General features: G+C 52.0%; 11 protein-coding genes across 11 annotated transcripts; 6 read left to right on the forward strand and 5 right to left on the reverse strand.

Annotated features, from left to right (window-relative positions):
- Positions 1-2,290: 2,290 nt before the first annotated feature.
- APUU_80206S (uncharacterized protein) lies at positions 2,291-2,512 on the forward strand (the record flags this gene model as incomplete). Its single annotated transcript, XM_041696461.1, has 1 exon — positions 2,291-2,512. One exon carries the CDS (start codon positions 2,291-2,293, stop codon positions 2,510-2,512), a length of 222 nt encoding a protein of 73 aa, XP_041562089.1.
- A 583-nt stretch (positions 2,513-3,095) lies between these two features.
- APUU_80207S (cupin domain-containing protein) lies at positions 3,096-4,284 on the forward strand (the record flags this gene model as incomplete). Its single annotated transcript, XM_041696462.1, has 2 exons — positions 3,096-3,395; positions 3,505-4,284. 2 exons carry the CDS (start codon positions 3,096-3,098, stop codon positions 4,282-4,284), a joined length of 1,080 nt encoding a protein of 359 aa, XP_041562090.1.
- A 181-nt stretch (positions 4,285-4,465) lies between these two features.
- On the forward strand, positions 4,466-7,279 carry APUU_80208S (Zn(II)2Cys6 transcription factor; the record flags this gene model as incomplete). Its single annotated transcript, XM_041696463.1, has 10 exons — positions 4,466-4,583; positions 4,630-4,693; positions 4,744-5,536; positions 5,581-5,614; positions 5,662-5,773; positions 5,839-5,859; positions 5,909-6,267; positions 6,364-6,625; positions 6,699-7,125; positions 7,181-7,279. The coding sequence occupies 10 exons, from the start codon at positions 4,466-4,468 to the stop codon at positions 7,277-7,279; spliced, it is 2,289 nt and encodes a 762-aa protein (XP_041562091.1).
- A 177-nt stretch (positions 7,280-7,456) lies between these two features.
- Positions 7,457-9,155, reverse strand: APUU_80209A (putative monooxygenase; the record flags this gene model as incomplete). Its single annotated transcript, XM_041696464.1, has 6 exons — positions 7,457-7,664; positions 7,716-7,825; positions 7,882-8,071; positions 8,120-8,168; positions 8,224-8,279; positions 8,329-9,155. The coding sequence occupies 6 exons, from the start codon at positions 9,153-9,155 to the stop codon at positions 7,457-7,459; spliced, it is 1,440 nt and encodes a 479-aa protein (XP_041562092.1).
- Positions 9,156-10,258: 1,103 nt separating this feature from the next.
- On the reverse strand, positions 10,259-10,776 carry APUU_80210A (MARVEL domain-containing protein; the record flags this gene model as incomplete). Its single annotated transcript, XM_041696465.1, has 2 exons — positions 10,259-10,474; positions 10,531-10,776. 2 exons carry the CDS (start codon positions 10,774-10,776, stop codon positions 10,259-10,261), a joined length of 462 nt encoding a protein of 153 aa, XP_041562093.1.
- Positions 10,777-11,499: 723 nt separating this feature from the next.
- Positions 11,500-12,500, reverse strand: APUU_80211A (EGFR-like transmembrane domain-containing protein; the record flags this gene model as incomplete). The annotated part of the gene is made up of 4 exons (XM_041696466.1): positions 11,500-11,888; positions 11,947-12,116; positions 12,169-12,313; positions 12,362-12,500. 4 exons carry the CDS (start codon positions 12,498-12,500, stop codon positions 11,500-11,502), a joined length of 843 nt encoding a protein of 280 aa, XP_041562094.1.
- Positions 12,501-13,095: 595 nt separating this feature from the next.
- Positions 13,096-14,643, reverse strand: APUU_80212A (uncharacterized protein; the record flags this gene model as incomplete). Its single annotated transcript, XM_041696467.1, has 1 exon — positions 13,096-14,643. One exon carries the CDS (start codon positions 14,641-14,643, stop codon positions 13,096-13,098), a length of 1,548 nt encoding a protein of 515 aa, XP_041562095.1.
- Positions 14,644-15,450: 807 nt separating this feature from the next.
- Positions 15,451-16,473, forward strand: APUU_80213S (AP-1 complex subunit sigma; the record flags this gene model as incomplete). Its single annotated transcript, XM_041696469.1, has 5 exons — positions 15,451-15,461; positions 15,511-15,544; positions 15,645-15,762; positions 15,876-16,150; positions 16,441-16,473. The coding sequence occupies 5 exons, from the start codon at positions 15,451-15,453 to the stop codon at positions 16,471-16,473; spliced, it is 471 nt and encodes a 156-aa protein (XP_041562096.1).
- Positions 16,474-17,155: 682 nt separating this feature from the next.
- Positions 17,156-18,207, forward strand: MAF1 (RNA polymerase III-inhibiting protein MAF1; the record flags this gene model as incomplete). The annotated part of the gene is made up of 2 exons (XM_041696470.1): positions 17,156-17,161; positions 17,227-18,207. The coding sequence occupies 2 exons, from the start codon at positions 17,156-17,158 to the stop codon at positions 18,205-18,207; spliced, it is 987 nt and encodes a 328-aa protein (XP_041562097.1).
- Positions 18,208-18,789: 582 nt separating this feature from the next.
- On the forward strand, positions 18,790-21,091 carry APUU_80215S (uncharacterized protein; the record flags this gene model as incomplete). Its single annotated transcript, XM_041696471.1, has 3 exons — positions 18,790-18,846; positions 18,992-19,753; positions 19,820-21,091. 3 exons carry the CDS (start codon positions 18,790-18,792, stop codon positions 21,089-21,091), a joined length of 2,091 nt encoding a protein of 696 aa, XP_041562098.1.
- Positions 21,092-21,461: 370 nt separating this feature from the next.
- Positions 21,462-22,799, reverse strand: APUU_80216A (endoplasmic reticulum-Golgi intermediate compartment family protein; the record flags this gene model as incomplete). Its single annotated transcript, XM_041696472.1, has 3 exons — positions 21,462-21,973; positions 22,029-22,619; positions 22,709-22,799. 3 exons carry the CDS (start codon positions 22,797-22,799, stop codon positions 21,462-21,464), a joined length of 1,194 nt encoding a protein of 397 aa, XP_041562099.1.
- Between the last annotated feature and the right edge of the window lie 121 nt (positions 22,800-22,920).

The raw sequence follows: 22,920 nt of genomic DNA on the forward strand, positions 1-22,920 counted from the left end.
ACAAGACGACTTCATCGCAGTGATTGGTCGGAGTATCAGATTATTGAGTTCTCATGCGAATAGCGACAAATCCTGTTTAATTTCTCCGGGCTCACGTGGATCAATCACTGTACAAGGCCGGCCTGAGGAGTCACCGAGATTCTCTGCACGACGGATACTTGCAGGAGGCCGCTGGGTCCCAACAGGGGTCAACGGGCTCGACGTGCTCGACCACGACTCACGGGATCATCATATTGTCTGCGTCCTGCTTCCTTGGATTGGTCCGACCATTCAGTTTTGTCGTGCACATCTATCCCATTGAACGAACAATGCCGCCAATGACACCAAGACTGTCAAATCCTGGTATAGTTCACGTTGGTTAAACGCTTTTTTGGATTTGCTTTTTCAGTCTCCCGCTTCCAGTCCACCCAGGCCTCGGAGTTTCTCTCATCGAGATGATGTACTCCATATTGCCGCTGCAATTGCAGTAGCCTCGATCCTTCGGCTCGGGTAGTTGTGCTCGTCGTGAGCGCAATTGTGCATGACGTGGTAGGCATAGGATCCCGCCCTAAGCCAATTTGGATTGAGACAAGAACCTTGGATTTGGAGTCCACCGGCTCCTGTTAGACGTGTCCAAAACTTAATCAATTGCTATTCTCTGATCATATGGCCAAAACTTAGGTAACGCTCCGCCGGATTAGGGGAAAGGGAGAGACGAACGGACGTGGATGTGTATTTCTACCGGAGAGCTAGTACATGCTAGAATTCCATAGCATAGCTTGGATGGAGCATATTATAATTGCTGACTCAGTTTAGGTGCATAACTAACGATAACTTATTGAGAATGCTTTCTTATTTGTGTTACCGGATCGTCTCAGCATTTTCTTTGGCTACCATTGCCGAGCGCGCGCGCTCTCGATTCACAGACTGGGGTTTAAGACGTACTCTTACGGAGACTTTCCTGCTGCATATACCCGTCAGTTGATTCAGTGGACTGCCGAAGGAAGCCTCAAGCGTGATGAGTGATGACTCTGCTTAGTGGAGGGTGAGCGATCTATAATGCCTGCCGATGCTGCTGATAGTTGGCGAGTCGAGTCACACAGCTCGCCGTGGCTGCCATGCTTCGGTTTTATCTTCCGTGATATACTGCCTCTTTTTGACTTTTATCATCATCATTATTTCTTTAAACTTTACTTTCTTTTTTCACGTTCTCTCTCGATGAACGACCCAGGTTTTCATGTCTCCACTTCTGCAGCCCATTCTATCGTCTGATCTATCCTGTCAACTCCTATTTGCTGGTCTCTCTACCCGGTGGTTGCTCGATGCTATCACCGAGGACTCTCGCTGTGCTTTGACGTTCATTTTGATGTTCCTAGTCCAGTTGCCAACAATACACCAAGAGTACTAGCTAGTCTGCATCCGGGCTCTACGGATGCTCGATGACGGATGTCGAGTTGTCCATTGTGTGGCTACCGGTTGCCTGGCCGCTGGCTCGCCTGACACAGATATCCCAGCCGACCCTGGCCACATTTGGGGCTGATTATGCGGTCATGTCTCAGATCCTTGGTATATGCCGTGCCGTCCGACGTTGTGCCATTGGCGCGGCTTACCAGAGGGGGTCTCGATCTGACCGAGCGTTCATGACTGCGGATTCGCTCTGGATTGAGATCCCGGGCCCTCATCGGCAGTGCCGAAGTGGAAATTGAGCCGACGGGTCCTTGACTCGAATCCATCTGGATCATGAACCTTGCTGGATGTAGCTCCCACGGCCAGTATCATCCGCAGAAGACGATGATTGTACTGGCTGGAGACAGGGAGCAGCCTGGTTAGCTTGCAGGCAGACCTGACGGATATCTCCCCCTGTACAGAGTGGAGGTTTAATTTCTTCGGATCGTCTTGCCATGAGATATTATTAATTGAATCAGCCATCAACGGGTCTGCACTGATTGATAAATCTTAAATAGACCCCAAGTAGACCGGTTTCTTCTCCGGACGAAAGTTTTCAAACTACAACTGTGCCTTAGGGACTTGACATTCCAATATTTCCATACAATCTACAAAGACCAAAGAACTCTTCAATCAATCAAGATGGTTCACCAAGCCTCCTCCCTTGAACTCGACCCAACCCACACTTCTTGCATTGGTGGAAAAACAGTCCTCACTTGTCGAAGCTGTGCTGGGAACGCCCCTAGGTTCGTCAACTGTCTACCTTTTCTATTGCTTAGATCAACAGATCAGACGCAATGCTAATATAATATCATCCAGAAACCCCGCCAGTATATGCAGCAGCTGTATGGGCCGCGGCATCACCATGTTCGTCTGCTCACACTGCCACCCAGCTTCGGCCGCCAACCGCCGCGATGCCTCCGCTGCAACATCCGCGGTGTCTACCCCGGAATCCCTGAGCCGGAGTTCCTCTACGTCCGTCTCCTCGTACAATGACCGGTTGGCCCCTACTTCGGTACGGCGGTTCGGGGACCGGGATCATGGTTCCGCTGGTGGACGGGTAGAGAATAACCCTCGCCGGACATAAGGGAGCTTTTATGGCTTTATTGGGCTGTGTCTGGGATTTGAATGATGTGATGTGGTTCCTTCTTTTCTCTGGCCATATTTGTTGAGTTGGTTTGACCATTGAATTGGTCTTTGCCCTGTTATCCGGGTTGCTGCTATTCGTTAGTTAGTTAGGGCTATCTCGTTTGAGACTGGTTCCCTATGGTTATACATCGTATATAGTTAGTTCGCTTTCATGACAGTTCTTATTATTACTGGTATCATACCTGCGTAGGGTTACAAGTCACGGCAGCATGCTCTGTTGCAACACAGAGAGGGTCACACCGCAGCATGTTTACAGACCGCCCTTTGTCAAGTCTCTATTTAGTTATTGACAGACAGAAGTCAATGCCATCATATGGTGAACCCTACTTTGACTGCTCGGTGATAGTCGGATATCCCGATTTCCGTAAAAAAAGGTGGATTATCCGAATATCGGAACGTCTGGATACATCTCCACCACCCGAATCTTTAAATACCACTCGATCCAGAGCTCCAACTCTCACTCATCACCTACTACGTACTGTATACGCCAAGTAGTAAATATACCCACTCAAACCACCACAATGACGCTCTTCACCACCAAACCCCCAGCAACACGAACCGCCTACGCAATCCCCCAACTCGAGGGCGAGCGTATCACCATCCCAGGAAGTAAAGGCACATTCCGGATCCTGGCGTCCTCAAAGCAAACCAATGGCCTCATGGCCGTTTTCCAGAGCGGCGCTGTCCTCTCCGACGCCCCCGGGTTCCACTACCACAACCATGCGCACGACGTGTTCCTTGTCACGAAGGGGTTCCTGAAGCTCTGGAACGGCGATAAGTGTCGTTTGATGGGACCGGGGGATTTTGCTTATGTTCCGCCGGTACGCTACTCATTCGCTCATTCACTCACCTGTTTTACCTACTTGTTCTATATCTTATCTGACCCCTACACTACCGCCTGAGAGAATAAGAGTGCTAACACGGAAACAGGGCATAATACACAACCCCGAAATGCTCGGCCCACACACGGAAATCTTCGGGCTGATTACACCAGGCGACTGGGTCGATTTCTTCCGCTACATCTCAGAGCCGTACGAAGGGATTCTGGTTCCCGAGTCCGATAACCGCGATCTAAAGTCTCTTCTAATCCCCAAGGTCATGGCCGCGAAGGGGAAGTTTGATGTTGTTTTCCAGCCTGAGTATGCCCCGCCGGAGCTGGGCGAGTGGGATGAGGATGACGAGAGGCTGCCGAGTGGTGGTGATGGAAACGGACCGGTGCCGTTCTTCCTCAAGGCGAATACGGGCCCGCGCTGGATTCTCGGGGGCGTGCTTTCGAGGCCGTTTGTGACGACGGCGCAGAGCGGGGGTGTTTGTGCGATTTCGAGTATTGAATCCTCGGATGTATACGGTGCGGATGCTAGCCTAGCGGTGTTATCCCGGTTTATGACGTTCCGGACTGTGGATCATTGTTTGGCTGTACTGGAGGGGACGTTGATTGTGCGGTTGAGAGAGGGAAGCGCTGTCAAGGAGGAGGTATTCCGCGAGGGTGAGACGGTGGTTATCCCCGCTGGACAGGCGTTTGCGCTGGAGTTCCGTAGTAAGTATGTGCGGGTTTGGTCGTTTACGGATGGGGATGGCATTGAGGCGTTGGTGCAGCGAGCTGGGAGGGAGATTGAAGGTGTGTTATTGCCAGAAAGGGAGGAGGTTCAGGATGCAGATGAGGAAGTTGTCAGGACAGCAGCGAGAGAATTGTCTGTTGATGTTGATTGAACAATGAATAGTTATGAATGAATTGTGCACTGATTATCATGCGGGGGAGTTGTGCTGTGTGGGGTCACTCGGAATTTCCGAGTTGCAACTTGCATCTCCCCTGCAGCTCAATATCTTCATCCCCGGATTCTGTGGACTGCAGAATCCAATTCATCATCTTGTCTGGAGTCGCAGATGGATCATGCCACGCCCCGAGGATCCCCCTCGCTCAAAGCGACCTCGCGCTGCCCAGGCCTGCGACAGGTGCAGGTCCAAGAAGTACAAGTGCGATGAGCTGTACCCATGCTCCCATTGCAAGAGTAAGCCGTTGCGTCCTAGTTCTCGGATAAGAGCTAATGGTTAAAGAAAGCCATTTGGACTGCGTCTATCAAGGAAACTACCGACAGCTGGAGAACAGCCGCTCTGCCAGGTACCACTCCGGTCTGACAACGTCGACCTGTACGCGGCTAACAGCAGCAGCTATGTCCAGGACTTGGAGAAGAAAATCGAAGAACTCAGTTCCAAACTCCAGGCAGTTGAATCCAAACTCTCGCCCTGCGAATTGGAGCCTTCGCATCTCAACGCAACGCCGAGCTCGATGCCAACTGACAGACCAACTGCCAGGCCGACACTGACCCCAACATCAAGACAGGAACCAGAAGAACCAGCACCTTACGCCGCCGGTACAGATACAGAGGAAACCAGTGACCCTGTCGACGACGAAATATCCGAACTAAACCACCACACCAACGGTATCGAGTTCCACGGAAGCACCTCATCCGTCGCCTTTCTAGGACACCTGCAAAAAGCACGAGATCCACAGCCAGAAGTCCAATGGCGCAGTCGCCCACGAGCACAGGAATACTCCATCGTCTCGACACTGCACAATGCTAGTTTCTCTCCGACAACCAACGCGCCGCAATCGCTGGCCGCGGTGCATGAACACAACTACTACTTTGAGCAGGCGCATGTCTTTATGAGTGGGTACTTCGAGAACATCCACTTCATCCACCCTTTCATCGACAAGGAAGACTTTTACCTGCGCGCACAAGATCTCTGGATGCGGCGCTCCCCAAATCCGGATCCGGGTTTTATTGCTCTCTATCTGAGCGTTCTGTCCTTCGGCGCACTTCTCCGCGTCTGGGACGAAGCCCAACTGGGCGGGTTGACACGGTTTGAATGGAGCCGCAAGCTCTTTAGCGAGGCACAGATGTATCTAAATTACTTGCACTTTCCTAACAATCTAGACGCGGTGCAGTGCTGGTACCTCATGGTATGTATTCCCCTCCATTCCAGTTAACGTGCTGACCCGCGCAGGCCAAGATATGCCAGAACGAACTCAACCCTAATTGTTTGTCCCATCCATGCATGCACAAGTAACCGGGACTAATTCTGCAGTGGCATACATGTACCTCGGCCTCGCCGTCCGCACTTCTCTCGCCGCCGGCTTCAATCGCAACGTACAACACTCCAACGACCCGCGCTCGGAATGGATTTCCAAAACTTGGTGGTACGTCTTCCTTCATTCAGCTAAAACAAACCTAGAAACTCACGCAATGCCTTCCAATCATATAGGGGCCTCTACTCGCTGGAAATGTAAGCTAACCATCCAATCCAACCTACCCTACTAACCACGCAAAAACAGCGAAATGTCCTTCTCCCTCGGCCGTCCCGACACCCTAGGCCTAGACGACTACCACAACCGCCCGCTTCCCCCACGGGACTCCTCGCAATACGCCATCATCCCATGGATGGTAGACTTCGCGCGCATCACGCGCAAGGTCTCCGTGCAGATTTACCACCGGCGCCTAACGCTGAAGGAGAAACTGGCTGCTGCGCTGACTATTGAGGCTGAGCTGGATGCTTGGATTGCGCAGCTGCCTAGTTGGATTCGGCCGGGGTTTATCGGTACCGATGGTGGTGCAAGTGCTGGTGCAGGGGTCGGGAGGAATGATCTTAAGGATCCGAAGTGGGCGAGGAGGCAAAGGCTTGTTTTGGGTATTCGTATGTTTTACCAACCCCCACCCCGATTTACCTGATATGCCACACTATATATGCACTTTGGGTGATAAAAGCCAACCCAGCTGAGCTTATTTACAGGATACTATAACGTCAAAACACTCCTATTCAGACCCTTCCTACGGCATTCCACAGCTGTATCTGGAGGACTCTCGTCCAAATCCAAGCCCGGACAAAAACCAGAGAAACAGTCTGATACGCCCGACACGAACCCACAGGCAGAAACAGACACAACAACTACATCCCAACTCTCCGAAACAATAACCAAATGCCTCAACGCAGCACAGGAAACGATCTCTGTTATCCATGATATATACCGCGTGCATACATTCTTTCGGTGCTGGTACGTTTCTTTCTTCCTTCCCTCACTATGCCCTTTTTCCATCCCCAGATTTTAATAAAGAAGGGGAAAACAGGTGGTACAACACAACCTACGTAACATTCGCCACATCAACCCTCCTCCTCCCTCTTTCGCTATCGCACTCTATACCATCAACACCATCACCATCACCATCATCAATTGTAAATGCAAACCCAGAAAGCATAACCCGCTCCATCCAAAAAGCAATCGAGATCCTCGAAGCAACAGACGAGAGCGTCGTGACGCGCAAATGCGCCGAGATTATCCGGTATTATCTACGGGAGTTTCAGGCGAGACATGCAGATACATCAGGTACAGGTACTTGTGAGCGTGGAACCGGCTCTGTTGGTGGCTCTATTGTTGGTGGTGGAGAAGAGGGGATGGGGTGGGTTGGTGCTGGTGCTGAGGATGGTGACGGATTTGGGCTTACTGGTGCTGGGGCTGGGGCTGCTGGTGGAGGAGGAGGGGAGTTCGATGTCCCGGTATGTTGCTGATCCTAAGTATATTGGAGACGGTGAAGGTACTAACGGGATATAGGACTGGGCGTATGGATTCGGGTTCCCCGATTACTCGTTTGAAGGGATTGCGCGGTTCTTTGATGATTTGGGCGGGCTGCCGATTTTGGATGATGCTTAGTTAGGGCTGATGGTTCACTTGATTCTTTTTCCTTGTATATATTACATACTGCAACGGATAACCACGTTTCATGATCATGATATAAATAGTCACTCTAAATGTATATATTTGCATTCAAACTTATTGGTACATTCAACAAGCAAGCCGAAAACCCTGAAACTACACCAAAATCCTGTATTAGAGAACAAGCTTCCCAACACCAAATAAGAAAACCGGCAAATACAGCGGTAGATACGAAGATAAAGTAGCCCACGAACACACCTTCTGGCCAACCCTGAGCAGCTCCGCGCTGGTACCAAAGATTTTCGGATTTTCCGCAACTGCCTTCTCGACTTCTTGTATGGCGTCGTAGCCATAGAGCCAGGGTTGGACCTTCGGGCAGGTCCTAGTCTCGGTGTTAGTGATGGCCATACCAATTAGCTGAAGAAATACATACCAGCGACTTGGAAAGGCGCCCTCAATCTCACTCTTCCCCAACTGGGAGTGAAAAATGGCGTCTCGCTTCTGCTGTTCTGGTCCATCAGGAAGGTGGAAATCGTGCCGCTGCTACTTTGTTAACGTCCTCGCGCCTTTAATTAAGGTAGAAGGAAAGAGAGACAGACCTGCTTAAACGTTTCTCGCACAATCGCCTCTCCCCTGCTCTTCCGCAACGATTCATATAAACGTAGAATCTGGGGGAGTTGGGCTTTGCTAGTAAGATGGCCGAGGAGTCCGCCTAAGACGGCGCCGTCTTCGAGAGACGAGTTTGCTCCTTGCGCGAGATAGGGGAGCATGGGATGGCAGGCATCGCCGCTGGTCGAGTTAGTCTGGAAGTGCAAGTATGCTGGCCGGGATACCTACACGAAGACAAGAGTCGAGGAGGGGTTAATCCAAGTTTCCATTTCAGCATCTAGAGACCAAATCAGTTAGGGTTGCCTGAGTTGGTCGCTATATTGAGGACATACGGTGCATAAGCTTCCACTTGTCGACTTTGTCGACATGGGAAAGAAACCGGGTTAGGCTTGGTTCGTTAGCATACCTCAAAACAAAAAAGAAAACGACAAGCATACATAGGATCCCATCCCTTGAACAGACTTTTCATCTCCTCCACCGAACCAGCCTCCTTCGACACCCCAGGTGGCAGATCATCCGGAACCAACAGCACGATGTTGATCATATCACCCCCACGCAGAGAGTAAGAGACAGCATGAGCCCCCGGTCCAACCCAAAAATGCACCTGGGGGTTCTCCACAAAAGCACGAAGCTCAGGGTCCCGTATCTGGTCCACGCGCAGGACAATCCGATACGCAAGATCCCCAGTAGGCAAGGGCTCATCTTTTCGATCATGGAGACACTCACGACACCGCGACCACAGACCATCCGCTGCAACAACTAGATCAGCCGTATATCTCTTGTCTGACTCAGTGACCACCGTCGAGGTCGGCGTTGCCGTGTCAGACGACCCAGACCCCGAAACCGGGTCTGAAACGAGGATCGTTTTCACCCGCTCCGACAGAACAACAGTAACGCCTAACTCTTGCGCCCGATGATACAGTGCCTGCTGCAGATCAACGCGGTGGATATCGAGAAACGGCGCGCTGTACTGCTGCCGGATGTGCTTGGCGAAGATACTGTCGTGTGCCAGCACATCGCCTGTATACCGATGCACGGTGAGTGTCTTTGGCTCGACGGACTGCTGCCATATCGACTCGCGCAGACCCCAGTGTTTGAACAGCCTTGAGGCATTGGGGGTTATCTGGATACCAGCGCCTACCTCGGCGAGTCCCTGCGCTTGCTCGAGGACTGTAACGGTGTGGCCAGACTGAGCGCATGAGATGGCCGTTGCGAGGCCCGAGAGACCGGCGCCGACAATTATGAGATGCAGTGAAGATTGCATTTTTGGTGAGTAATGCGCAGACTGGGAATTGGGTGAATGAGCGGTAGACAGCCTTAAAGTTATAGCTCGGCTGGTTTGATGATGGTCTGTGGTAAGCGTCGGGATTTCCGGGTCGGATTGTCCAGCTGTAGGTATAGAGGCTGAGACAGAGGGGCGGAGTATATCCGGGTTTGCGGGGAAGCGAAACGTTGGGGTTTCCAGAATATGATCATCTGAGCCTTTGACGTAGTGTCTCTGATGCGCCTTGTTACGCAAGAGCTGTAATAGAATGGTCGAGTATAGAGTGACTATACTGCTACTGCTTACTACTACTGTGTAGTAGATGGTCGTACCTTCCAGAAGGAATTCCAAGGCTCCTTCCCAATCTGTAGAGAAAACGAGTGCTGGTAGATTCAATATTAGGAAGGAACGACCCTCCAGCCGACAGTCGCAGCTGCCTTGTTTGATGTTTCTTCGTCTCAGTTGCTCCTGCCTAAATGTTTCATCCTCGCGCCTTCCTTTTGCACAGCCTACAGCCTGTTTCGTCAGAGCCACTTCGGGAATTAACACGGCGTTAGCATATTTTACTAGTAATGATTCCACCTCTAAGGCAATTTCCCAACTACTCAGTGGGTGCTTGAAAGAGAACTGTATGCTAACAATGCGTATTAGAGTATAGAGTACCAAGTACTAGTAGTACATGTACAAGACAACAATTCACCTGAAGAAAGATACTGTACAGCGTACGTATTCCGGCCAACAGATATAATAAATCAAAAATCATACACAAATCCAGAAAAAAAAAAAAACACTAGCTAGATGTAGTAGGTGGTAAGTAGTAATGATTGTAGATTCAATTTTCCAACCGCCACCAGCACTGCCATCCACGCAGACACACCGCTCTTCCTATTACCTTATTAATATTATTAGGTTTTTATATCATACCCCCTAGTTTTATCGTAATCGTATTATTCTTGGCAACCGGTTCCAGCCAGATTATACATTGATGCGTATCCCGTATACTGTCGTTGAAATTGACCAATAGATATTGACGTGACAGACGTGACAGACGTTGACATTGTTACTGCCATCATTCATTACCTTGTCATACGGCAGACATCGTCTTAGACCTGCGACATGCCGGGACGGCTGCCGCGGGCAGGGCCAACACGAGGACGCAGGTTGGCGCCAGAGCGGCGGGACTGCAGGATCGAGAGGACCAGTGAGACGGCGAACCCAGCCCACGCAAACCAGAGGAATGCCACTGACGCTTGAGCCTCCCGGCAGCGTTTCGAAGGGTTGTCCGATCCGTTGGTGATTTCGTTGCTATGGATGTACTCCTGTGTAGCGATTAGCATTGGCTAGGGTTTACAGGGATAGTAAGGGGGTGTCGTACCTGGTTGCCGCAGCTGTGGCACCCAAGTCTAGCCGCGAGAGCAATCGCGTTGGAGAAGAAGAAGCAGAAGTTCAGAGCGTCGAGGACGATCATGATGATCGGGTGGATGGCCCAATCGGGGTTGAACGACGCCGGGATGAGGTAGAAGAGCGTGAGCAGCGAGAACGACGACGTCCACATGGCATAGTTGACCGTCGCGGGGTTTCCGGCGAAGGCTTGCGCGATAATGTTACCGATGAGGGCCATGACGAGGACCGTGAAGACGAACTGAGCTGTTAGCAGCGCTCTCTTGCAGGGCGCGTAGGAGACGCGTCTTTCTTACCTGCCACACCCGGAGGCCGAGCTGAATTCCACCCAGACCCATTTTGGAAGACTGTCGCGACGGCGAGTATAGAGTTAGAGATGCGAGACTAAGGTGAAGAGAGTGATGATGAGGGGGAGAAGCTTGCAGCCGGGTTGCAAGGGCTTTAAGGGCGGAAGCTTCGGAGTCAAAATCGAGAATGCGCTGTCGGCTACGTCATTGCGCCCGTGCCAGTGCTGCAGTGTGTTGAATCGTGAAATCACCAGTCGTCCGTCGATCAGCCCTGCCAGATCTCCGATCCGCTAGTCTCCTGCACAGTGCGTTCTGCACACTAAGTTCTCTATTTCCTGCTCCTGCACCCGACCGGACTGCATCTACTGCGCTCCATCCCAACTGCCTCAATGCCATCGAACAAAAGGATGCATATCCGCACCGCGATGAAATCAAGATGCCGTCAGGCGATCGAAGCTGCAAAAATCTGGGCTCGCAGCCGTGGGACCCGCCGACCAGCGACGGAGCCAGTGGAACACAGTCTTACGAGCAACAAGCTCGAGATTAAGTTGCTTTGCTTGGCTCGCTAGTCTAGCCGGTCTTATCCGCTCTATACCTCAGAATACATCACGCCCTCCTCATCGACTCCCGCACTCCAACCAATGGCTCCATTTCTTCTACCATCTAGACGACAGCTCATGGGTCTGCCTTGTACTGGGCATCTCGGCCACTGGGAGCCCCCGCATTTCGGTCGCTGCTCCCGTCGGCCCATACCGGTACTGCGCATTTGCCAACTCTGATGTCCCGAGCGAGACAACATTATTTGGAGCAGCCTGAGCAGGCCCGTAGTACGGTTCCTGGTAGTAGACCTGCTGGACGGGAGCGGTAAGCAGGTGCTTCTTGCTACGCAGGTAGAAGAAGACCACCGCACCGATGATGGCAGCCCCAGCGATGGGCCCGACCACAGCCCCTGCAATCCGACCTTGTCCGCTTGAGTCGTTTCCACTGTCAACGTCTTCGGAACCGTCCGTCGGAGTAGGGGTGGCTTCGGTGGCAGTGGTAGTGGCTGAACGAAAATGAGTTCGCTTTGGACACGGATCAGGATTCTAGGTTCGGTTACTTACTCGTATCAGTAGTGGTAGTGGTAGTTCTCGTGCTCGCTGGGTCATCTGGGCGCGTGCGATATACAGTCCATGCACTCCAGCCCTGCCAGCAGCCAACACTGCTTGCAGAGGGGAGACCCGCCGGTGAGGTTTCGAAGATGGTGAATGTAACGCAGGAATATTGCGGTGCACTATCACCATTAGTTTGTTTGTGAGTATAATGGACGGGACGAGCTGCCTTACCAAACTGCCGTCGCCTCATTGTCCCAGGTCAGAGTGTTGGCTTCGCAGGCAGTGGGAAGACTACACTGGTCCACGTCCGACGTCGAGCACGCTCCCGCATAGTCGTCCTTTGTTATCCAGACATCCGAAGCAGTCATCTTCTGGGCTGCGTCTGTTAGCTGGATGACTGCAAGGAACAAGGCAAGCAACTAACTGGATGTTGGAGCCAGAAACCATCCGATCAAGGATCCATTCTTTGCTGTGCGTGTTGGGGTGGTGTCCTGGGCCTGGTTGACACTCACGATGCCTGCCAGCGTCACAAGCAGAGAAATACGTCCAAACAGCGTCCACATGGTTGAAATGTGCTGGAATCAACAGGTTTGATGGCAGAAGCAAAATTCGAATAGGAGACGAAGGAGTAAATAACGAATGGTGGAGTGGTCGGGGTCCAGAGCCAGACTCAGCTCACCAGACGGCCCAGTAGGTATTCTCGGCCATCCAGTTATCGAGCGAGGACATTCGTTGAATACGCAGGAGACCGCACAGAGCGGACTAGCAGCAGCCTTGTTGAAGCCTCCCGAGTCCAGACGGCCTATCAGCGGAGTCGCGGGTATTGTATAAACTGTCAATGCTCGCTAGGCCCAGTCCGTTGCCTTTAGTGTGCAGAGTGGCTCTCCATGCACTGGTACTCGGTTGCTTCCGTGCAGAAGTTGGAGCAGAAGGGATCCAGGATTCAAAAGTCACCACCCACCGAGTCAGAAAATAGGCGCTGTTGGTCGTTGTACATGTTCCAAAACTCCGCATGGAGAGCGTGGTTGGTTGGTGAGATTTCCGTGTAAGACTGCGAGTGGGACAATCTGCCGCTGCGGCTGAGGCTTCATCTTCATTAATCTGAGGGTGGCTTCTGGGTCCACTGAATACCCAGACGACCGCTAGTCTAACTGTCTACTAGTCTACGCTTGTCCCGAAAACCTGAATCTCCGCCAGACCAACGTTCGTTGTTGACGGGCTAACTTCGGTGATTCTCACGGTCAGGTTCTTGGCCGTTCTGCCTGCAGCATCCACTGTCTTGAGCGTCCCATAATTATCCAGCTCTCCTATTTCAATTCTCTCTCCGCCGTTAAATTCGACTACAGCCCCTGTAATCTGGTCTTGCAAGTTGGGCCGGTCATACAATGCGATCTGGGAAATCGTCTGCGGGCCCTCCCAGCTGAGAGTAAGCCAGCTCCCAGCTTTCCCTCCACCAGTCGCCCACTCATTGCTGTGTCCTGCTGGGAATCCACCCGTGCTGCCATCGATTGCCTTGTCTGGCGTCTGGTTGGAATCTGCATTTGAAGATGACGCTGTTACTCGAGCCTTGAGGGCAATGTTCTCAGGGTATCGCATGGTGGTGACCCTCACAGCAGCCGGACTGCTGCTCGTCTGGTCGTTCTTCACGACGAGCTCAAAGGCCAAAGTACCTGGATCACCAGGCGTCTTAAATGAAGGGTGGTTCGTCTCTGCGTCCTTCAAGTCCACAGATGGCCCGCTAACCTGCGTCCATTCATAGACCAACGATTTATCATTTGGATCCGAACTTGCCGACCCGTCTAGAGTTACGACAGTACCCAGCCCAGCAACTTGCACAGTAACGGCGTTTGCAATCGGTGACGCATCAACCGTATGCCGTCGCTCGAGCCACTGAGGATAGTACGGCGCGAATGTAGGGTCCGCACACGCCATATCGCTGTCACAAACAACTGGATCATGGCTCGCATATGCGTAATACGCAAACTTCTTATCCAGGAGATCTGCTCCCTCCACGTTCTCCGTTTTGTTGACGACGGGATATCCCACGTACCCAGCGAGAGTTGGTTCATTGCCACCATTGCCATAGCGCTTCAGCGCCTCGGTGACGAAATAACCGGTCGAGTGGTGGTCACTGTGGTCGCCATCTCCATACTGATGAACATAATCCAGGGTATTGACTCGTTCCGGCGCAAACTCAGAAGCCAAATAAACAAGCGCATCCACCAACTCATCCTTCGTATACGAGCCAGATCCGCTAACAGTCCGGATCCTAGATATCCCCCCCTCCCAAAGCTTCTGCAGACTCTCGCTCCCCGTCTCCTCAAACCCCTCCCCGAGCAGATTCCCATCAGGAAGCCGTAAGAACACAAGCGAAACGCTTGGGTCCTGGTCGAGATTGAACAATGGAGCTTGGTGGTCTGGGATCCCCGCGTCTTTCTCTGTCCATGAATTCGGGGCGTCGCTCATCACCGCGTATGCGGAACGCGCGCCTGTTTCTCGCCCTTGCCAGTAGCTTTCGCCCCGGCCGGAATCGCCGGCGGTTATGAAGACCGTGCGTACTTCCTGTCCGGTCTGGATGTAGTGCAGTAGGTCGGGGGAGATGAAGAGGAGGTCGTCATCTTGGTGCGCGACGATGTTGAGGATTTTGCCGTAGGACAGAGAGGCGTATAGCGCGAGTAACGAGCTCAGAAGCGTGTAGCGTCTCATTTTGAATATCCTTAGGAGAGAATACTACATATTACAGACAGACAGACCCAAGTGGGAGAAAAAAAAAGTTTTATACATTCCTCAAATACCTACCTCCCTCGAGGCTAGCTCAGCCTCCTCCAGGGGGATATCCATATCATGTCTCAGCTATTCTCTCTACTGTAGTATTTTAGCTAACTCGCAAGCCTCGTTGTCATATTCGCTGTTTGATTATTCTGACTGGGCACCATTAAATGAAACTTGTGCGGTTAATGCAAGGCCCCCAGTTGTCTGGCCTGATTCCTGGGACGCGCAGGCGTGCAATTGAAAGGTGCAGAAGGAATGTAAACATTAAGCTCATGGCGTAAGCGTGCGCGGGGTGGCGAGTATTATGGTTTTTTAAGGAATGTTCGAGCCTTCGAAAGCCCAAAATGATGGTCGTCCACTGTATATAGTTAGTGTGTTCCTGATAGTTAATAATCTTTCGTGCGTCTTTAGTTTGTGTGTTTGGTTGTATATTGTGGGGATAGCTCCCGGAGTCACCCAGAGTTGAGCTGTCAGCATAACAACGTAGCATGCTTTTTATTTGCAGCGGGACAAGAAAAATGGTTGGGATAATTATCTGATATCCAATTCGAAACGAACAACAATTTATTGTCTTGAGTAGATAGTAATGCGCTCTTGTGAGTGAGATGAAGTTGTGTTAGCGGGGCTGAATAAAACCGCCCGAGCCCCTAAAAGCTTTGCCCTCAACTCCACTACTGCACCACCACCACCACCTTTTTTTTTCCCTACTCCCCTCGACGACCCCCTCCCCAACCCTTCACAATGGCAATCCAGTAAGGCTGAATACTGCCAGTTCTCCCAACATGCGCTGACCCCCTCCAGCTACCTGATTCTGCTGTCCCGCCAGGGCAAAGTGGTTCGTCGTCACCCACCCTCCTCCGAGACTGCGATCTGGCAGCTTCGGAAGCTGAAGCTTAAAGAAGCCTGGTTTTGCTAACTGCATTATCCCTCTCCAGCGCCTTGCAAAGTGGTTCACCACCCTCTCGCCAAAGGATAAGGCCAAGATCATCAAGGATGTGACTCAACTCGTGCTGTCCCGCCGGACGCGGATGTGCAATTTCCTGGAATACAAAGGTAGGCAGGCAACAAGGCAACACAAGAGGAGTCCGCAAAGGCCTACAACTCAACACAGCCGTGACTCACTCATTAATATACCAACATTACTGACGTATTGTTCGTTTCTGCAGACACGAAAGTCGTCTACCGCCGCTACGCCTCCCTCTTCTTCATCGCCGGATGTGCGTCGACCGATAACGAGCTGATCACCCTCGAGGTCGTGCACCGCTACGTCGAGCAGATGGACAAATACTATGGCAATGTGTGCGAGTTGGATATTATCTTCAATTTCCAGAAGGCGTACTTCATCTTAGATGAGCTGCTGCTCGCGGGCGAGATGCAGGAGAGTAGTAAGAAGAATGTGCTGAGGTGTATCAGCCAGCAGGATAGCTTGGAGGATATGGAGGTGAGTGCGAATTGTTTGCTGTCTTTTGCTTTTGTTTTCCTACATGCACTTCGACTTGTCTGTCAGCGAGGATATGGGGGTTGGGATGTAGATTGGCAGCCTTGGGCGGCTGCCCGCCCTGGGTTGTTTGGTCACGGCCCATACTATAACCCGCCCACCTTCGATATTATCGTCTGATATGACATCCATTTTCCCGTGGTGTTTTACATAGCGTGAAGCCTATCTTTCTCAACCTCTCTGCTATCTTATCGGTTCCCTGCCTACATGGCGCTAACGTGTCGTCACCTCAGGTTGAGGAAGATGTGGTTACGAAGATCATGTAGGAGTCTCATCTGTGATGGGCTTCTGTTTCTTATATTGGTTTGCCCGTGGGCTTGCAAGGACTGTTTATTGGCGTTCGGACGTATATAGGCGTTGATCTTCTCTACAACCACCCCCAGTGGCTAATAATACTATATTGACTCCATTCAGGACACCAAGGAAATTCTCGGCGCTCTCTCCAAGCAGGGCATTTTGTGAAACCCAATTCGGCACTTGCTGGCTGCTGTTCTCTGGTTCACGTCCGGACCCGTGAGGTAGGTGCGTGATATCACTGGCTGATTGCGGCCCCCACGTGACCGCTCCCCTCGGTCGCAACGCGCAACTTGACCATCCCAGCAGCCGGCTTGAGCATCATCACCCCATTCCCCTCTTCTGATCCCCTCTCATCGTTTCTCATCCCCCCAGTGCCTCGTATGGCTGCTGTTACAGTCACCACAACTTAATATCTGCCCGTTCCCTTCTTATCTCTCCCCGATCGAGCCAGCTGTTCTCCTTGCCGGGCTTATCTCCGACGATAGAACCAGCTGAGACAACAAAGAATCCCCTCGGCTCTTGTCGTGAAACCCTTTGTTGTTGCCATAACTGGAGTGTTGTACAGGATTTCTGGTTTTGCGACATAAACCCCTGTACTATCCTGCCTTTACAGTGCTATTTGGCCACCTGGAGCGTCTTCCCAAGCCCAAGATGAAGGTGAGTTCAAATGCGCCAGTATCAGTGATAACTTTCAAATGTAGACTGACACGATATCTTTCTAGTTCCTACCTCTACCCGAATTCGAGGACGTGACTAGCTCGCTGAATTTCGATACCGCCGATTGTCACATCGTTGGGGGCTGCGATCTGTACACGACAAAGGCCGCTCGATCTGATCGCAAACTGTATAAGAACATCGAACAATCGCTCGAGCAGCAGTATGAATCTGTCCTCCGCTTATCGGCGTCATTATCGCCTCCCACTGCGTCAGATGCGGCCGCTTCGCTCAACCTTTCCCGATCGAGCCCTTTTGGACCCCTGAGTGATCACTCGAGTCGCCGAACGTTTGCGTATTTGATTGCGACTCTCAACGCGAGTCATCCAGACTACGATTTCTCCCATGTCCTACGTCCTTCAGACTTTCATCGCGAGCGGAATTTAAAGAGAGTGATGAACACGATTGACTCGACGCTCTTTAATCTTCGACCGCGCGAAACACTCGACCTTACGCCACCATCGCCGTCTACAGTCTCTGGATCATACAATGCGGAGGCTTCGCCTACATGGGGTCGCAGGATGTGGAAGATCCTTGATGAGCAATTGTCTCTGAAGGATTGTGGTATCTATTCGTACTCACCAGACGAGGATCCCTCTGATGCGGATGATGGAGCGATTTGGAGTCTCCATTACTTCTTTTTCAATCGCCTTCGGAAACGCGTGTGCTACATCTATGTCAAGGCGATACCGATTTTAAGTCACACACCTAGTGAAGGCCTCGCGACGCCGACGACAAAGAGAACATTTGATGACGGCCTTCTCACGCCCAACCTGGGCACGAGCAAGCGTGCTCGCTATTGGTTCGGCGAGGATGCAGAACTCGAAAGCGACAGTGACGTTGAGCCAAATTCCCCTCCTCCGATACGCACTGGCGGTGAAGAGTTCGACAATTATCTCATGAGTGACGAAGACTTCCGGTCCCGATCCGGTAGCAAAGGCACCGTCCGCGCTATGAGTGAGGAAATCGCCGATTCCATGGAAGTTTGAATCCAACGAATAACGATGTGATGCCGTTTCTTTTTTTTTCTCTTCTTATCTATATTTTCACTCTACTCTACTTGCTTTAGTACCCCCTTTGATTCGATCCAACGTGTTGTCTTTTGAGCTGCTTGTTTGCGAGGCGTTTCTGCTTGCTTTCTGCATTCAACCTGCATTTTCAAGGGCTTGGGCGGCGCGAGGCGTTTGGCAAGGCCGCCGACAGGTCCCGACCTCTGCTTAGTTTTGATGTGATTTTCCTATGCTCGCGATGGCAACGCGATGCTGTAGTTATGACTGGAATTGTTTCAGATGACGCTGAAACTTGCTCTTCAACTTGCCCTTAACTTCGTTATTTACATATTTAATTTCAGTTGACCCTTTTATTTAATTATGACCTTCGTATTTCTAAAAGTATAATAACATTAACCGTTGTACGTGAAGTTGTCCATATGAAGTCAATTCTCGCCAGGTGGCCCGTGCTCATACGGGGAAAGCTGTCCTCCCGCCCTGCAATCAAATCGGAGATCCAATCCAACCCACCAACAAACACCACACATACCTTCCCCATAGCGAATCCCTTACCGCCGCACAATGGCCGACGAAGAGGAGCGCGTCAAGGCTGAGAAGCTCGCCGCTGCCAAGAAGCGCGTATGTATTTACAAGTGATTGCACTGCATACTCTCACCCCGCCGCTCTCTACCTTCGTTACCTTACCAAGCGTCCATTGTCCTGCGCTTCAAACATGTAACAATGGGGCAATGAGTGAGCTAACATACATTATTTGATGACATAGGTCGCGGCCCTGCAAAAGAAAAAGAAAGCCGGGAAGAAGGGCAGTACATCCGAGTCAGCGAAGGAGGCTGAAACCGCAGAAACGACGTCACAAGCAAAATCACAACCAGAACCAGAATCCGAACAACCGCAATCAGAGCAAGCCGGCGACGAATCTGGAGCTGGAGCTGGAGCTGCAACATCACCACTACCAGCAGAAGATGATGGCGATAAATCACCACAACAATCGGCGGAGGCAGAGAAGGCCACAGAAGCAACAGGAGATGAAGATGAAGATGAAGGGACCGAACCAATGCCTGACCTCCCCACAGCCAACACGACAACGTCAACACCATCCCCCGCCCCAGGGACAACATCCGACGATGCATCGAGCGGAAAACTAGAGGCGCCGCGGGCCGGGCACACACGGCAGCCATCGCTGTCTATCCAGTCGAAGATGCGCTCGTCGTCGTTCCGGAAGACGTCCATTTCGCAGGGCAGTGCTTCGGCTACATCTCCGTCTGCAACGCTGAAGTCACCGTCGTTGCCGCCGCTCAGTGCGGATGGGGAGGCTGTGCAGGAGGTATACAGGAAGCAGTCTGGGCGGATTGAGGAGCTGGAGAAGGAGAATAAGAGGCTTGAGAAGGAGGTTGAGGAGGTTAGTGTGCGGTTTAAGAAGACAGAGGACCAGCTGGAGGATTTGAGGGAGGCGAATGTGGATGTTGCGGAGTTGAAGGAGAAGTTGAGGATTGCGGAGGGGAAGGTTGAGGGAGTTGAGGAGTTGGTATGTCTTGTCTTTTTTTCGCCACTACCTGCTACGACGGGCCTTGCTGACAATAAATTGGTATAGAAAGCTGAAATCGCTTCGCTCCAGAGACAGACGTCGCATCTCCAAACACGCACGCATCGAAACGCCAGTGGATCTGTCTCTGCGCAGTCAGAATCCCCTCCGTCAGACCTCGTGCAGCAGCTCGAGTCGAAATCCGCGGCCATGGAAGCAATGGAACTCGATATCTCCAACCTCCGCGCACAAATCTCCACACAGTCCGCACACGAGTCCCAGATAGCAGCACTAGAGGAGAAGCTGTCGCGCAGCGAATCCACGCTCGAGAAGACGCAGCGCGAACTCTCAGACAGCAAGAACGCACTCACGCGCGCGTCCGAAAAGGCTGTGAAAGAAGGCGTCGACAAGACGTCTACAGAAACCCTAATCAAAAGCCTCCAGCGTGAGATCGAAGAACTAAAGGGCGAGAAAACCGAAGCGGAAAAGAAAATCGAGACCCTGGAAAAGAAAATCGAAGCCATCGGTAATCTACACAAGGAATCCGAAGCCCGACACCAGACCCGCCTCCGCGAAAGCGAGAAGTTCGAACAGGAAGCCGCCATCCTGCGCAAGAAACTAGCCAGCACCGAGAACGAGAACCTCCGCCTAAAGGAAGAACAAGAAACGCTCCGCAAACGACACGCCGGCAGCGGCAATACCGGCTCGGCAGGAGGAGGAGCAGACGACGACGACCTCGACGACCTCGAAGACGAAGAGCGCTCCCGGCTCCAGCGTCGCATCCGCAATCTCGAAGGCGAAGTCTTCGAACTCCGCCGCGGCGTCTGGCAAGAGAAGCGCCAGGAACTCCAGCCCGGCCCGGACGCATACAGTCCTGACGAGTACGACACCGCGAACGCGAACCCGGCATCCGCGAATGCTTTCGACGACGTGGACCTCGTCGGTGGAAGCCCCGAACATTCGCGCCGGCGCAGCATGGCCCAGAGGAACCAGCACTCCTCCTTCTCCACCGTGCTATCCAGCGGCCTTGCTGCCTTCACGGGTGGTGGGTCACCGTTCTACTCCTCCCCGTCTCCATCTCAAAGCCAACAAGGGCACCACCACCCCCCTGCTACGCGTGGCAGCTTAGAGCTCCTCTCCGAAGAGAACCTCGAGGATGAATTTGATGAGGCGGAGTTTGCGCGCGCGCAGGCGGAGGAGGAGGCTAGGAAGCGGGTTGAGTGGGTGCGGAATATTAAGAAGCAGTTGAAGGATTGGAATGGGTGGCGGTTAGATCTTGTTGATAGTCGTGCTGGGGCCGAGGGGGCCGGGGTTGGGATGGGAGAGATTTTTGAGATATAGATTTCCTTTGCTTTTCCCTCTTCTATTTCTTTTACTTGCTTATGTTTGACTTCTTCTATACCGTGGGTGTAAAGGAGGACGGGATATTTGAGTAGATGAGGTTGTACGGTACTACTGAATGATTATTGATGAACCTGAATACGTCTGTACGCGTTCAAGAACTACGTGTTTACCCGTGTCTGCTTGAACCATTCAGACTCTATGGAATTGGCGTACTGAGTATACAAGCTCTAGATATAGCAAACAATGAGGGATAAAAAAGTGGGAAAAAACGCAATTCTAACACCAGCTCCGAAACCCTATATATCGCAAGTAATAACAAACATCAACCAAGAAGCACCGAAAAATCAAACGAGAGGACGAAAGAAGATCACTCCTCAGTCATCTTCCCATGCAAATACCCCTCGGACTTCGCAGCACGTCTCCTCCTCAGCTCCGCGACCCAGCCACTCATCTGATAAAGCCAACCGCCCGTAACAATAACACCGGAGATGGTATTCACAAGCCTAATTACCAGGTTCAAGAAACCCGTGCGCTCCTCGCTGATGAGAAGCAAGATCGGCTCAATATTGTACTTGAAGAAAATACCCGGGATGAGGTAGGGGGATTCGGGGAGGGCGTCAGATGCCGAGGTCGCCGCGTACTGGTTTGTGAAGATGAGGTTCTTGTTGTGTTTTCGGCGGTCTTGGTCGAGGGAGGAGGGGAGCCTGTCTAGCCGGAGCTTTTGGTTGCGCGAGTAGATAGTTGGAACGATGGAGAGGAAGTATTGGTATTTGTAGTAGTGGGACTCGGTGGTTGCGATTGTTTTGTCGAGCGGGTTGAGGATGGTTGGGTAGTGAGGGCCGAAAGAGAGTTCTGTTATCATGTGCGAGAAGTTGAAGACTGTTCATGTTAGCTGTGCTCTTGACATCAGAGGTTCAAGCATGGAAGGACGTACCAGAATGATCCAAATGCTTCTTCCCATCGCCATAGCCGTGCCCGCGCGCCGTGATGTGAAAGTCGCCCTGGACCTTATTTCCCTCCAGACTACCATAAATCCGACAAGAATCAACCTGTTCTCCCCACCTAAGCTTCGGCCCCTTTGGGAACTTCTTATTCGAATTGCGCCTCAACTCACTTAGCACATGGCTCGCATGCGCGTCCTCTTCCTGCGCCGCTAAGCGCCCCTCGTCCTCACGACTAAGCGTCTGGTATTCCCTACCACCGCCGAAGGCCTCGTAATTGCGCTTATCCATCCATAGCTTCCAGCTTGTTGGTTCGCGCTTTAGCATCTCGGACGCAAGGACGCGGTCACCGGCTGCATCTTGGATGTTGATATGCAGGTCGTCGCAGGGCATGCGGACGACGGCGTCGAGATTGAGCTGGAGGTCGTGCGAGACGCCCTTTTCGACGGTGAAGTGGTGTGCCTCGGTGCCCTTGAGCCAGGTGCGGAGTTCAGTGAGGGAGAAGACGGTGCATATGACGAGGATAAGGATGGTCCATTGGCCGCCGCGGCGGGACGGGGTGGTGTAGGAGGGTTTTGTCTTTGCTGCATTGGCGGTTCACGCGTTAGCATTTACCGAAGAATATGGTAGATATTTCTGTTCAATTGGCTTGGATCAAAGGAGAATGACTTACGGAAGGCATCGAATGTTTGAAGGCCACCCTTCAAGCTCGACTTCTCCGCAAAGGCGTCCTCGTCGAGGCCCTGAGCTGAGAACCCGTTCATGACGATCGGCGTCGCTGCAGTAGTTTGAGCGCTCACGGCATGAGAAGATGAGAACGGTGCAATTAAGCGTTATTGACGGCTTTGAATTGGAAGTTGGGCCGGTAGATCGGGGTTGTCGAGA

The sequence above is a fragment of the Aspergillus puulaauensis genome, chromosome 8 (assembly GCF_016861865.1).
Source record: "Aspergillus puulaauensis MK2 DNA, chromosome 8, nearly complete sequence".
Taxonomy (NCBI): domain Eukaryota; kingdom Fungi; phylum Ascomycota; class Eurotiomycetes; order Eurotiales; family Aspergillaceae; genus Aspergillus; species Aspergillus puulaauensis.